Raw genomic sequence first — 15,242 nt, forward strand, 5'->3', positions numbered from 1 at the left:
ATGTGACTTGTTCAAGATCACCCAGTGGGGGTCTTTGGTCAAGCAGGGATTCAAGCCGTGGTTTCCAGAGTCATAGTCTGATGCTCAAACCACTACAATGCACTGGCTCAGCGGGGCAGTGCTTAGCCCATCCTATAGGATATTTTCGTTTTCCAAGTAGTATCTGTTACTCTTGAAATCAGCAGAAGGTGGAAAAGTCAGATGTACTCTGTAAGTAAGGCCTTATCTTTTATTAAAATTACATTGGAAAGGTGAGTTTAAAAAGCACATCTCCTTTGTAATGTCTAGCCTCACACCAGTATAACATCTGCAAGTGGAATTTGGTTTTCAAGATTGCTGTACTTATAGTAGGTTGCTGCTACACATGCCAGACTTTCTGTGGAACCACAGTGTCATTACACACCTATTAGAACAGAATTGTACATATGGTAAAGCTTTCCAGAACACAGGTGAGAGGTCTTGCACATGTGGTAAAGTTGGGTGTGAACATCTGTATGCTCCTACAGCAACTACAATGAGGTATTGCTTTAAGTGACAGAGGTTTTCTGTGCACATAATTCTCATGACATTTACTTTTCCATTACATTATTTTGTATATATGGCAAAGGTGGAAAGCTTGAATATTTCCACATTCATAAACTCATAGAATCATAGAGTTGGAAGATATTTCAAGGGTCATCAAGTCAAATCCCCTGCCATGCAGAATATACAATCAAAGCACCCCCAACAGATGGCTATCCAGTCTCTGTTTAAAAACCTCCAAAGAAGGAGGCTCTGCCACACTCCAAGGGAATGTGTTCCACTGTCAAACAGCTCTTACTGTTAGGAGGTTCTTCCTAATGGTGAGGTGGAATCTCTTTTCCTTCACTGCTTTTGCATCCACTGCTTCATGTTCTAGTCTGTGAAGCAGCAGAAAACAAGCTTGCTCTATTTTCAATATGACATCCCTTCATTCAGGCTTCTCTTATATAAATGTGGAACTGTCTACATAGCCAAGGCATGGTAATATTTTACTTTTTGCTCATTCCCTTCAGTTGTGACACCAAACAGAAATCTCTATCATAATTCTAAGGTCTTATATTAAAAAAAAAACCACACACCAGCTTCAAACTGAAGCTTGTAACATGAATTAATGCTGATATTTACAGAGGTTGTGAGTGACATTCTTCAGAAGCACTGGTGTTTGTGTTTCACCTATGACTCTCCTGACATCAACGCCCTAATTTTTGGTCATATTCTTTCTCTATATTTTTATGTGGGTGTCTTGATATTCAAGGCACATTAATCAAATAGCAGTTAGCATAAAAAAGAAAACAGCATTTATTGGCTGGTGTTATCTGGCTACTTAAAAGAAATCACACTGCATTCCCATGTCTTATGGCACAAATAAACCCAAACAGTGGATTACTGATCACATTTTATCACCATGAAAGTTTTAAAATGGGTGCTTTCTGGTATGTTGTAATTGGCTTTTCTCCCCCAGTCCTGTTTTGTTATTCTCTGTGTTGGTCATGTTGAAATCCTGAGTTCCACCAGGAATATTGCTGGACAGCAGAACAGGTAGCTTTCATTTGTGGCCCATCTGATAATTCAGTACAGGAGGAGAAGTAATTGTATAAAGTGGAGATTCCCAGTACCACAGCAAAAATAAGGATAATGGCTGCTACAACCCAGAGCATGTTCCAGTGTTTATGCAGTTTGGGGTACAGTATTTGTACATAATGAATAATGACTTCAAGTTTGCTGTAAAATGGAAAAGGAAAAAGGAAAAAGATATGTAAGCTCGCTGAAATAATTTGACACTAGCTACTTCTAATATCTGAAAATAATATGCTGTGCAATACTCAGAAGTCTGGCCGTATACATACTCTACTTATTAGGTGATTTCCCACAGGATCAAAGGCATGGTTCTCAGCATAACAGTTATGATTATATTTCTTAAAGTTTTAAATCTTTTACAAGTGTTTTTCTTAAGAAGAGAGTTGACACTTCTATATTAAAGTATTAAATGCTCCCTCAGGAGAAAGAGGTAACATTCAAAGAACACTTGGTAAGATTTGTCACTATGAATTATCAGTCAGAGGACCAGCACTGCAGTTAAATATTCTAGTAAAAGCTAGAAAAACTGCCTGAGCCCTGTTAAGGATTTCATTATATTCGAAAAATTTGACAGCTGTCCAGAGTTACTTTGGTTCAAGCATCATGTAAGAGTATCAGAAGCAAATAGATTATGCAGCGTTTTCACAGACAATACTTCAAGTAACTCTCATTCAAGTCAAAAAAACTAATTCATATTATAAATCTCTCCTTGCACTCTCTTCCAAAGAACAAATAGCACAAATGAGCTTAAAGGCAATTGCAAATTCATGTGTCATTTCAAAGACTTTTGTTCGTTCACACTAAATAGATGGAATACAAGTAAACTGGCAGAATGGATTCCAATACAAGCATTTGCTTACAAATACCAAATACATACACTCACTCCTGTATCAGAGTGGGTAGGACAATTTTTTTGGGTCAAGGGCTGCATTCCCTTGGCATAATCTGTTGAGGCAACACTTGAGCAGTGGATGGACCCATGGCCAAATGTAGGCAAGCCTGCTTTTTTATTGTTTCTCAGGCCCTCTCCAGACGGGCCTAAAGTGCACCCTCGTCATGTGCTAGGGGTTGGCCGAGGGCGCACCGCCCATACGTGCCAATACACATGGGCACCAACATTTTGACGCAATGGATGCTTAGCGTCCGCACATCCAGGCGTCATTGTGATGCCGCAAGTTCGCCATTGGCGCACCTTGGCATCACAATCATGCCGCAAGAAGAACCCACTTTTGCGGGGTTTTTTGCTGTGCGAGGGAACTGCGCGGTTTGTCCACTAAGGCTCCATCGCGCAGCAAAACAAGGCACAGATAGACTGCCCTTTGTGGGCAGTCTGTATCCCACCTAACACTTCTTCCTCTTTTAGTCACCTTCTCTCTCCCCATCTTCCTGTCAGGCCACAGGGAAAGGGAGAAACTGTTCTTGCAGAGGCCTGAAGTAATCATATATGATACCTAGACAAGGGCTGCATGCAATGAAGCCAAGAACTGGAGATTGCCCACCAATCCTCTAATTCAAGAAGAATGCTTCATTAGTGGCTGAAAGATCTAGAAATCTCCTCAGGTATGCTTCCCTAAAGTGGTGTTCCTGGTGTTCATAATCTAACTCACGCCATCTTCTTTACTCAGATGAATGCTGGGAATTGCAGAGCAACACTTCTAGCAGGTGTTGGGTTTGCAAAGGCTATTTTGGCAGGAGAGGTTTAGAAACAACATATGACCCAGTTCCCACGCAGTGGGCTTTCATTTGCACGTTGTATTTCTCTTCCAGAAGTTCTCTCTCCCTCTGTTCTACATATTTCTTCAAGTTTAGAAAGCAGATTGATGATTTTGAGCAACAGTCATTGTGGTTCTGTTTTCTGCAAAATTATTTTTGTGCAATTTACCCTTTGTTTCATAGACTCGGGAAGTTTGTTTTTTGTTTCCATCCCCACCCTATCAGTTGTTCTTGGGGGATCTGCTAGGAAGGAAACATCATCACAACACTTAGGTATCTCTACAGTCAACCTCCAAACATTCAGTAAGGCTACAATTCATCAAATAGACTGGCATTTGACAATCTAAGTACATCTATTTTCTTACCTATGTTCCTTGCTGACTTCGTCATCACTTTCACCTGCTACACAGTCATCAGGGCTTTCATTTATTTTGTCTTCATCATCTTCTTTCAACTCTTCAAGTTCTTTGGTTTTCTTTAAGCCTTCTTGATAGCTTTATGCATGAAAAAGACACATGCATTTTTGTTTTCTTTTTCAAAAAGCTAAGCATTAATTGAAGTCACAAGGCTTAGATACAGTAATAAAGCAGCATAATTTTCTTATGAAATCTGCTTGATGTCTGAATCTACCCAAATCTCCTATCTGAAGAGAGCACAGAGCTTCCCGTCTTAAAAGAAATATGAAAGCAAGAGGCTAACTTAAATATGATTGTATAGAATCAGATATGTGTAATAAATAAAAGATGTACAAATGATGGGAATGTATGTGCAAACAATAAAGCTAAATTCATCAGAAGCAGAGCGAGAACACCACTTTAAAACCAGCACAGAAAGCAACTGAGAATGACAGAATATCACTTTTCAGGCTCATTCCCACTTACATTTAAACCGGTTTGAGATTTGCCTTCGCTCCGTGCTGGTAAATTGATTCCAAAAGATCCATTATTCCCACTAGGAATTATCCCCTTGTAATTACTTCTTTTTTGGCACAATTGTCATCCCCACTAGTTTGCGCCACTTCAAAATGCATGTCAGTCATCTGTGCATCATCAGTGATGTAAGTGCCAGCCTGGCAGCCTGGCTTGGGAACTATATATATATATATATATATATATATATATATATATATATAGTAAATAAATTGATAGAAGATTCAGTTCAATGAATCAAATCTTCTATCAATTCTTTTTTTTTTAAATCATGCACTCACATGTCACACCACAAGCACAAAGGCAGCATTGAGAGACGGGGGAATGATGGATCTACCAAAAACTGAGGTGGGATGGTAAACACCCCCCCTGCCATTAGTCCCTCCTTTCCAGAATGATGTGATTCAGATCCATTGTTCCCACTTGTTGAGCACGCTCTGGAACTAATTCTTTCCAAAAGAACCACTAGAAAATTAGAGTCTGGAAAAAACAAGCTTTTTGCTTTTGCCTTGCTTTATCGCAACAGAAATTGATCAAAGCAGGATTGGAACTGGTTTCAAATAGGAATGACAGTCTTATAAACCAATCAGCAATTCACTTTAAATCATAGTGGGAATGAGCCCTTGGTTATTCAGAATGTAGTTGTGATGGCATAGTTTGGTCTCCGCAGCTGTGCCCAATGCCCCACCCCAAAGGAAGATTTTTGTGTTCTCTTTCTCCCGCCTTAGATAGATAGATAGGGATTTTCTGCATGCAAACTTTTGTCTCTCTGGAGATTATCGCATTATATTTAAAGCAACTTATCCCTGATGGGATACAGTCACATTTAATTTTAAAATCATATGATATTGCACACAGCTGTGGCTGGGCGAGTGCAACCCATATACAGCCTGGATCCCAGCCATGCTTATTCAGCGGCTTTTCAAAAACTTGCCATTTTTGAAAAGCCACAGGATAAGTGCAACTGGGATTTGGGCTGCATATGGTTTGCACTCGCCCAGCTGAGGCTGCATGCAATAACACCCAGTTTTAAAATTAAATGCGACTGTATCCCATTGGGGATAAGTCACTTTAAATACAATGTGATAATCTCCTCTCTGTCTGTCTCATTCAAATTAACCATGTGATTTAGGTCACTCCCCCTTTTAGGGCAGCTAACATAGGGGTTGTGCGGACTACTCCTAAGTGGCGGCCTGCAGCCGCCCCTTTTACAGCCAGATTGGGGCGGTGGCAACCGCACAGTGAGGCCCCGATCTGGCCTTTGCAGAGTGTAAAAAGGAGCTGCAAAAAGGAGTCCTGCAAAGGGTTTGATAGCTATGGCGCTGTGGCTTTATAGTGTTCCTTCAGTGGATGCAGTGCCACAGGAGCCCTGTGATGTTGTGCACTGTGTGTAGTGGCACATGGCATCACATTGCCCTGGGGTTGGAGTCAAGGCATGCATCATGTGGACACCACTCCCTGACTCCGTCCCCAGGCCAGCCTTTATGGCCGGTATGCACAGCCCTCTCTCAAAGATTTTACTCTTTCTCAAAGATTTTCTCTTGAACTGTTGGGTTTTCCATCTTCCTCTTCCCTCAGCTTTCTTTGGAAAGATGTTAAGATAAAGATTTATTTTTACCTGAACTATTCACTAGCTAGATTAGGATATAGCTTTTATATGTATATGTATATAGATTAAAGCCATTGGTAAACTTTTGTTTTAAACTGTCAGCTATGTGTTTGTTGTTTTTTTGAGTCAGTCTCAGTTCTTCGGAAAGCACAGTTAGACAAAGGCACTTTTCTGCTAGTCTGCTAATTTTAAAGGTAGATCTTAACAGGCTTGGCTTTGACATTTTTTATATTTAAATATTTTTGTTTCCTTACCAAAGGCTGAAGCCTTAGGAAACTTAAATTACCCTACAGTGATACAGCACTCTTGAGCTCCAGAAAATATTCTGTATGGATTACTTTTTAAAAGCATGAGTGATAGATGGATTCACATCACCCACAGCATTTTCACTTATCTAAAAGCCACAATCATTTCATAAGTCCCAAACAGTTGTGGCTTCCTTCCATGAGACAGTGACTTCCTTGTAATACACATTAAGCTTCTTCTGTAATTTAGCAAGTCCAATGGGTGGATCCAGGTGACTAAAACAGTACATTTGAAATAAGGACATATTTTTCTCACTAACTGTAATATAAACATTAATCTAAGGCATGCACAGTAGAGTTAATATCCTAGCTAAAACACACAGTTTAGTTCAGGATTTCAATTGTCGTAGGAACAACAGCAACAAGAAAAATTCTTAGAAATTAACTCTGTTAACACAAGTGAAATTACTTTTAGTGAATGACATAGTGCTATCACATTTATTTGGTTACACTTTTGCTTTCATTTTTTTCTTTAGCTTAAGATGCTCAGTACTGTTAAAACAGCATATCTTTTTTATTACTCTTTCTCATGGATACATAACTGCTATGGCAACACATACTGATGACAAAACAAAGGCATTCTTTTCATTGAAATGCCTTTTGGCATTTTGTGTGGTCAACATGATTTACATTTCAGAATTGTTGATTTTCGTTTTAGCCTAATTAACTGCTCTGTGTGTATATTTATGAAATAATATGTACATGGTAATGAGTTTCCATAGTAACTCAAATGTTTAGGCATTGGATCTGTTGCAGAGGTTTGCTGTTGTTATGTGCCTTCAAATCAACTCTGACCCACAACAACCTTATCTTATGGTTTTCTTGATAAGATTTCTTCAGAGGAGGTTTGCTATTGCCTTCCTCTTAGGCTGAGAGAGTGTGACTTGCCCAAGGTCTGGCTGAATCGGGATTTGAATCCTAGTCTTTGTGAGTCTTAAGCCAACACTCAGACTACTGCACCACCCTGGACCTCCTGTAGCAGAATCAGAATTATTTTTTCTCAGTTAAATTTCAGCATATATTTTTACATATAGATACACACAGAAAGAGTAGATGCACTACCAAGTGTTATGTTAGTCATTATGAAAGAAGAAAGTGGACAGTTTGGATGGACTATAGTGATGATAAATCTTTGTAGTTGGGCTTCTTTTATTCAGATGGAATTAAACAATGGGGTTTCTGTAGGCACTTGACAGCTGAATTCAGACAGAGAACAGTTTAGCCAGCTGAAAGCTGGAGAAGTAAAGGAGATGGGGTGGAGCCTTTGTTTGGTTTGGATTATTATTTGACATTGTGGGAATGATATAAATGGTTGCTATGGGATCTTGTAGCACCTTTGAGAATAACTGAACAGAAGAAGTTGTAGCATAAGCTTTCATTGCAGCATTTACATTGTAGAATTAGTGCAGTTTGACACTGCTTTAACTGCCATGGCTCAATACAATGGAATTCTGGGATTTGTAGTTTTGTGAGATATTTAGCCACCTCTGACAGAACTCTGGTACCACAACAAACTACAAATCCCAGGATTCTACAGGATGGAGACATGACAGTTAAAGCACTGTCAAACTGCATTCTGCAGTGTGGCAGTGAACATAGAGTTGAGTCTACTTCCTCAGATCAAGTGTATGTAAGCTAATGCTGCAACTTATTTCACTCATTTAGTCTCAAAGGTTTTACAAGACCCCTTTGTATATTGATATTCCAGACTAACATGGCTATATTTCTGAATTCTACTCACATAAATGATTGCTGTGATTTAAATAGAAAATTCAACATGTTAATAAGTATTTAGTAATTCTGGTATGACGTTGGTTTCAAGATGATCATTTCTCATAGCTTTCACAGCAATCACAAAAGTGCTTTGACATGTACTTGAGGTACAGGGTATCAGAAGAAAGTTCCTCAAGTGGTCCAACAGTGGACCTCTCACCCCCCAAAGAATGGAACTGATTAAAATTCTTTCAAGCTGATACATGCCCAGGAGAAGGGGGAAACATAAGGCATCTATATAGTTTCCTTTTAGGGCAAACAACAGATTGTATATCTGTGTGTGTGTGTTAAAAGGATATTGGGGATAAATAATTGGCCAGTACAAGTTACATTTCTACCTATAAGGATTCTGAATGGGAATTTTTTCTGTTTCAGAAATGTTACTTTTGCAGTAAATGTAGGAACCAGGCCCCCCCTTTTCCTTAGGAGAAGTCTATAAAATTCATAAAATGAAAAGAAGTCATCCATAGTTACTATTGATAATAAAAAGAGGATGCCTATCACGCAGAGTCCAACAACACAGCCTTACCCTTTGTTATAGGCTTCCTCTTCTATTTTGGCTTTTGTCTCTGGATTGATGTCATCTATGCCACTCTGTGTCTGAGTTGAAGAAGTGGATTCAGAATCAGGCTCCCCATTTGACTTTCCACTAACAGATTTGAAAATTGACAAGTGATAAGGAGAGAGGTACATTATTAGACTGTAAAATGCAAGAATGACAGTTTCTTTTCTGTGTATATTCGCATATTGCTAACTGAAATGAGGGGCCAAGATCTCAAGATGTTATAAATAGTTACAAATACCTAAGGGCATCGCCCACTCCACATATCAATTTATGTATTTCTATACATTTGGCTAGATAGGGCATGAAAACCAGATTGCTTTTAACTCCCACCAATTGGTCGAGTTCAGACCCCCTTCTGCAGTTGGTACTTAAAAAAAAAAGTTTAAAAATAGAGAAATACAATCAAACATTTTCTAATGGCAGCCTCATTGTTTGCAGCATGGTCACTAGTGCCTCTGCCTTTCCTGGATCCTACTTGTAATTCTGGGATTTCTCTCCCCATATATGATTGGAGTCTATGCTGCAGAATTTTGAGCATGATTTTGCTTGCATGGGAAATTAATGCTATGGTCCTATTGTTGTATTTTGTGCTTCCTTTGTATATTGATAATTTCTAGTCTGTTGGCCATCAGGTTTTTTCCCCTCCATATTTATTAGCATATTTTGGTTAACACTAGAACTGTTTCTTTCTGCATGGATTGTAGCAATTCAATTGGAATGTCATCTGTTCCTGATTACTGTTCTTCCCAATTTATCTTATTGCAGCTTCCACCTCGCTTTCTAGAATTTGGGGTTCATCTTCATATGGTACTTCATTCCCTATGTCATTAATTTTTAAAATTTTATACAGCTTTTTTGTGGATTGCTTCCATCATCTTTTTATTTCTTTTTGATCTTGTAGTATGTTCTTTTTTTATGATAGAGCATCCCTACCCTTGGTTTGAACCTTCCTTTGATTTCCTGGAACGTGTTGAAGAAGTCTCCTATTCTACCTTTTTGTTGTTTGCTGTTTCTCTACATTGATTATTATAGTAGTTTTCTTTGTCCTTGTGTACTAATCATTGGACAGTTCCTTTCATAGTTTTGATTTTGTTCCTATTTCCCTTTTCTTTTGCATCTCTACTTTTCTTTACTACTTTAAGTGTTTCATCTGTTATAAATTATTCCTTTTCTTTCTTTCTGGCCACTGTTAGCGTCTTTCTGCATTCTTCCTTGATTATGTCCTTAGCTTCTGACCATAGTTCTTCTGGTTCTTGGTCAATTACGCTTAAGAACTCAAATCTTTTCCTTACACCGTTGTAAATTCTGTTGATACATTGTTCAGATCATAATTTGGTATGGTTGTTTTTGTTTCCTTCAGCTTCACTCCAGTTTTTTTGATGTATGTAGTTCATAATGTGTACCACAGTCAGCACTTGGTCTAGTTTTTGCCACAATAATAGAGTTGCTCCATCTTCTGCTTTCAGTTAGATAGTCAATCTGTTTTTTGTACTGACCATCTGGTGATATGCATGTGTATAGTCTCCTCTCTGGTTGTATGAAGAAGGTAAAATTGCTGGCTTCACAAAATCAGTCACTCTCCTGCTTCATTTCTTGTATTTAGTCCAAATCCTCCTGCTGTTTTTGATTCTTCTTTGCTGGCAACTTTAGCATTTGTCTCCTATGATTAGCTTGAACTCTTGTGTTGGTGTGTTGTGTATTTTTTTCCTGAATTCTTTCACAGAATCTCTCAATTTCTTCTTTCACTGCCTCTGTGGTTGTGGCATGTACTTGGATTATGATAATATTTATCCTTGAAGCCTTACTGACATGATTCAATCAGATCTTGCTTGTAACCTTTGACTATTTTTGCTACATCTTTCCTTAGTATGAAAGCCACCCTGTTTCATTATGTCTGTTCACTTCCTGAGTAGAACACTGTCTAGTTAGTTATCTGAGTCAAAGTGACCCATTTCTGTCCATTTTAGTTTGCTCGCCCCTAGAATTGCTATGTTTGTGCATTCAGCTTCCACTGGCTCATGCTTTTCACATTCCATGTTCCTATAATATGTGTTGTGCTGCTTTGGACAGTGTTAGCACCACTGAACATGTCTGCCACTTAAATTCCCATATTTTTTTTAGTTCTATTGTGATTTCCCTCTATGGCTCATTTCTAGCTCTGTTTTTGTGTTCTAGTCCTGCCTTTTGTTATGTTTGCAGCTGTCCCATCATAGGGTTTTCTTGGTAAGAGGGTCTCCTAAGGAGGTTCAGCTTTGCCTCCCTTCACACAGTGCTAACATGCATTAGCTATGGTGTCACTGTTGTTCTCCCTGTAAGACCGTACATCAGTGTCACTCACTACTACAGCTGCAGCTCAGTAGCTACCAGCATGTATCTTTTTTTTTAAATCAATTATCATGGTTCCAAAATGTCAGAAAGACATTTCCTTCAAATGTATTCTGTATTTCCTGAAGATGACAAGCATTCTGCACTGGGAGAAAAGCTGCCAATGTACTGTAAACTGTCTAGGAAGTACGTACATGCAGTAAAGTTCCAAAACACAAGCGTATCCTGTGTTCCCAGCAGACATCTCTTGACAAAATGTGAAACCCTGGCTTCATTTGCTATGTCTCTTTGCACTTAGGTTTAGAAAAGGACTTGGAAACAATGTGGTAGAAGCAAGAGCATTGCTTGTAACACATTACTTTTCAAGGTAATAAAGGCATAACTATAATTTTAAAAATAAATAAATAAAAATAATGTAACAAATGAGAACATTATCAGTTTCTCAGTTTAATAATAGTGTTTATCTTTTATTACTAAAATGTTGCTGGGTGACATTAGGATGGCTTCTTGGCCACTGCTATATTTTTCAAGTGTGTTTTTCAAAAAAGAAAAAAACTAAAAGATTAACAAATAACTCATTTAAATATTGCAGTAATATTCAAAGATACAGCATTGGTAAGTCTGTTTCAGCATTAAAAAGCAAGAAAGCGCTTTGAGACTAACTGGTTTATTCTAACAAATGCAAACTGGGCCCCACAAAAATGTATGCTACAGTTACTTTGAAATTTGCTACTGGATTCCTTTCTGCCTTCTTTTAAATCTTGTGCAGTATTAATGAATTACTAAAAAAGAAGACAAAATACCAATGAGTGACAAGTAACAAATTACTTTAAAAATAATGTTTCAAGTTCTGTGCAGGAATATAGACCTATTTCATAATGCATGATATCTCAGTCTCAGTACAGATGCTGGTTTTCCTACAAATTTGCCTCCTTTACTACAGCACTGTCAGTATTGTATGAGCCACTTCTTCTTGTCTTATAACCTACCATGCTATCTGTTTAGTCCAGGTTTTGACATTTCATATTATTTCAAGCTTAACCCAGTGAACTATCTAGGCAACTATACCAGATCAGAAAATTTATCGCTACTGGACAGCAGTCCTTTGACCTAAAATGATTAATGGGTTCAATGCTAATCAGCTGAAATTCCATGAAGGAAGTAGTTGGCCTACATAACCTATATCCCACAAAGCTAAATGTAACCCACAAGCTACGTATCATGGCCCATTAGGAGCTCCTCCAGAACATGGAATAACATAATTAAAAATTAATTCATACTCCACTGCATTAAAACTTTCAACAGTAGTTTTAAAATTTGTTATTTTAATCACTACACACAAATGCAATTTTTGAAAAAAGGTTAACACAATATTTACTGGCTATTTATAGTAATTTTAGATTATTTTTAAATTAATGAATTTATCAACAAATCAACCAAGTTGTATCATTTTAAAAAATGTAAGAAAATCAAATTAAAATTGCTTTAGTTATTTAAGAACTTATGTTTTATGGGTTAGCAAACTTCCTTTTTGTGGTTAGCCTGGGACAACTCCCCTATTTTAGGTCATAATAGATGTTTGGGACTGTCACCACTTCTGGAGGTCAGCTATAGAGGAAGTAGAGGAAATAGCTAAGCCATAATTTATTGTATGCACCGAAGTTCTGCTTTTTGGTTTTGTGGTGCTATCTACCCTTGCAGCAAAATGCTAGCCATGGTTAGATTATATACTTTTGTTTAAAAGTTTTACTGTTTTCTCCAGAAGCCATATATCTGCTGATAGTTTAAAGCAGAGAAAGAAGTACAATAGTAATAATATTGCTGATAAAATCTGGACAAACATAATTCTAGCCCTAGTCTTGTAAATGGATTTTTAAAAGTTAAAGCTGTGGAGTTTATCACTTGGTTTATTAATTCAGCTTAAATCTCCCAGTTTAAATTTCAATTCAGGCTGCATCCTGATTTTATCAGAATGTTTTTGCCACCAAATTTGCTGCCCAAATACATCATGGGTGCAGCATGATCTCCCTAGATAACATAGTAGGAAAAACACTAAGAATGCTGTTGCTTTTTCCTGTTGCTTAAAGTTCAAATAAATCTGCCAAAAAGAATAATATAGGTCCAAAATTCACTGAAGAAATAATACAGTTTGAGACAATTTTAACTGCCCTAGCTCAATGATAGAGAATTCTGGGAACTGTAGTTTTGTGAGATATTTAGCCTTCTCTGTCAGAGAAGTCTGGTGCCACAATAAACTTAAATTCCTAGGACTCCCTAGCACTGAGCCTGCAGTGTGTTTTGGACCATTGTTAAACAAGATCTTTGAACTCTGTGTCCTTATCCTGTTCTATTGCCTTAAATTCCTTTAGAAAAAGAGCACTTTCTTTTCTGACAGAATATAGTAAACATATGTGAACTCACTTTTCTACAAGTGCTGGTAAGACAGGGGTTGATGTCAGATTACTTTTTCCATTTGATGACTCAGACTGTGAATAGAAATTATTCAGATTAATTTCGATATCAACATTATAAGCCGGATGGGCAAAGTGTAGACTTTAGGCTGCATGTGGCCTGTTTTGTTTCGTTTTGAAGCCCTTAACCCCTTCAGGTTTCCCAGACTACCCCTTTTCTGGTCTAAAACGGGGATGAATAGCTGCTGCAGCTTGAAGCCCGCAGGAATAGCATTTTACATTAGGTTGTAGACCTCTCTGCACTGTTTCATATCAAAAATTCCAATTTTTCAAATCTACAACTAAGCTTCCAGCCATTTTTCTTGGTCTTTCCACAATTTCAGCAGGCCTGGAAGATCCTGGACCAGGTGCAGTTGCCCACCCTTGACATAAACTGTTTTTTTTCCATATGAAAAGGCATTACATGCACATCAGACATTTTCTTACCCTCCAAAACAAACTGATATCTGCTGAGTGGCAATTTCCTGATGTGCATCTATTGATCTTTTTAATACACATTGCTCAAATAGCCTCAATATATTTCTACAGTGTGTGAAACCATGTGTATGTTTGTGTAAAGGTATTTAAAAAGTTCATTTCTGTAGAACTTAAATTTACCAGGGAAGATGGCATCAGAGGTACAGGTGATGTGCCAGTTGATTGGCCTGGTAGCTCAAATTTTGACACAACAGCAACACTGACTCTTCGTCGAGGCATCTGTAGTAAAAAAATAAATTTCATTATACATGTGACACAAGACGATATCTCCACAAGATGTATAACCATATGAGTTAGAGCAAAGTATGTTAAATTACAATGACAATACTTTCAGTACAGCTATGAAGACATTTTATCTAAATTTTCAACTCACTACAAAAGTAACAAGACACCTGTCATCTAGAACAATTATATAAAAGAATCTCAAAGTATAGGATGTATAATCAGCCAGAAGCACAGATATAAAAAAATACTACTCTTGAAGTTTCTCATACTTGACAAGAAAAGACATCTCAGTACATCAAAATACCCCATCAGCAAAATGATCAGCTCCCATGAAGTTGTTGTTGCAAGGAGAAAACTTCAGGGAAAAATGGGAGAGATTTATGTCTCTGTCCTGAGGTCCCACATTTTACATGTAGCATGTAACACCACTTCCATATCTATTCAGAGACAGGTCCAATTGTTTTGAGTGGAGCTTACTTTCTAGTAGCCTATGGACCTGAATAGCAGAAACTTCTCTTTTTTGTAGATTGTTAAGGATCAACAATATGGTATTATGCTACATTATGCCAAAACAAAACAAAACCCCCCAAATATTAATCATTCATTTTGAAGAAAAACAACCATGCAGAATTCCACTCTGGATCAGAGCCCTGCACTATCTGCCCTCTGAAAATCCTTCATCCTTCCATACCATAAATTTCTGTTTCCCACAATAGTTGTTCTTATATGAGAACTAAGTTCCAGAATGCTATGATAAAGCTAGTCTAGGGGAAAATATTTCAAATGTGAATGTTTATACAAAAGAATTTAAAAAATGAATAAGTTGGATGGTAGTAGAGAGACCATTTCCCTAGCTGGGAATCAAAAAGAGGGTCATAGAAAGGAAAAATAAAAAGGTGAAAAAATGGGATAACTGGAAATATAGGCAAGGCATAAGTGAACACAGTAACAGAAACAGCGGGCAAAGGGACGAAAATGAAGCTCTCTCATGAGAAAAAGGTTCCTTTTTTGGTTTTATCCCCAAATTGCATTAAAAAGTCAAACATTTGCTATTTCCTTTGACTTTTCCCCTTTTATAACATTTTAATATTGCCATTAATGATGTCCTCTAGGCATTTTACACAACTTGCAAATCAACAAAATACAAAATAAAATCCAAAACAGGGAAGAAATAACATTTAAAGAAATATTAATATAACTGATATACAACCAGCATAGAATCAGCTGAGGATCAGCATAAATATGAGCCTA

At 37.6% G+C, this 15,242-nt stretch overlaps 1 protein-coding gene across 3 annotated transcripts in view; it reads right to left on the bottom strand.

Moving 5' to 3' along the window:
- Positions 1-853: 853 nt before the first annotated feature.
- The window catches only part of IRAG1 (inositol 1,4,5-triphosphate receptor associated 1), a 125,733-nt gene continuing 111,344 nt past the window's right edge, over positions 854-15,242 (bottom strand). For all 3 annotated transcript variants that reach the window (XM_042461575.1, XM_042461496.1, XM_042461418.1), the window contains exons 23-27: positions 13,887-13,985; positions 13,240-13,304; positions 8,458-8,577; positions 3,678-3,806; positions 854-1,743 (exon numbers count right to left, since the gene is read on the bottom strand). In XM_042461575.1, the coding sequence (XP_042317509.1) occupies positions 1,494-1,743; positions 3,678-3,806; positions 8,458-8,577; positions 13,240-13,304; positions 13,887-13,985 (663 nt within the window). In that variant the 3' untranslated portion in view covers positions 854-1,493. The remainder of the gene's footprint in view (positions 1,744-3,677; positions 3,807-8,457; positions 8,578-13,239; positions 13,305-13,886; positions 13,986-15,242) is intronic.

This window comes from Sceloporus undulatus, chromosome 1 (assembly GCF_019175285.1).
Source record: "Sceloporus undulatus isolate JIND9_A2432 ecotype Alabama chromosome 1, SceUnd_v1.1, whole genome shotgun sequence".
Lineage (NCBI taxonomy): Eukaryota > Metazoa > Chordata > Lepidosauria > Squamata > Phrynosomatidae > Sceloporus > Sceloporus undulatus.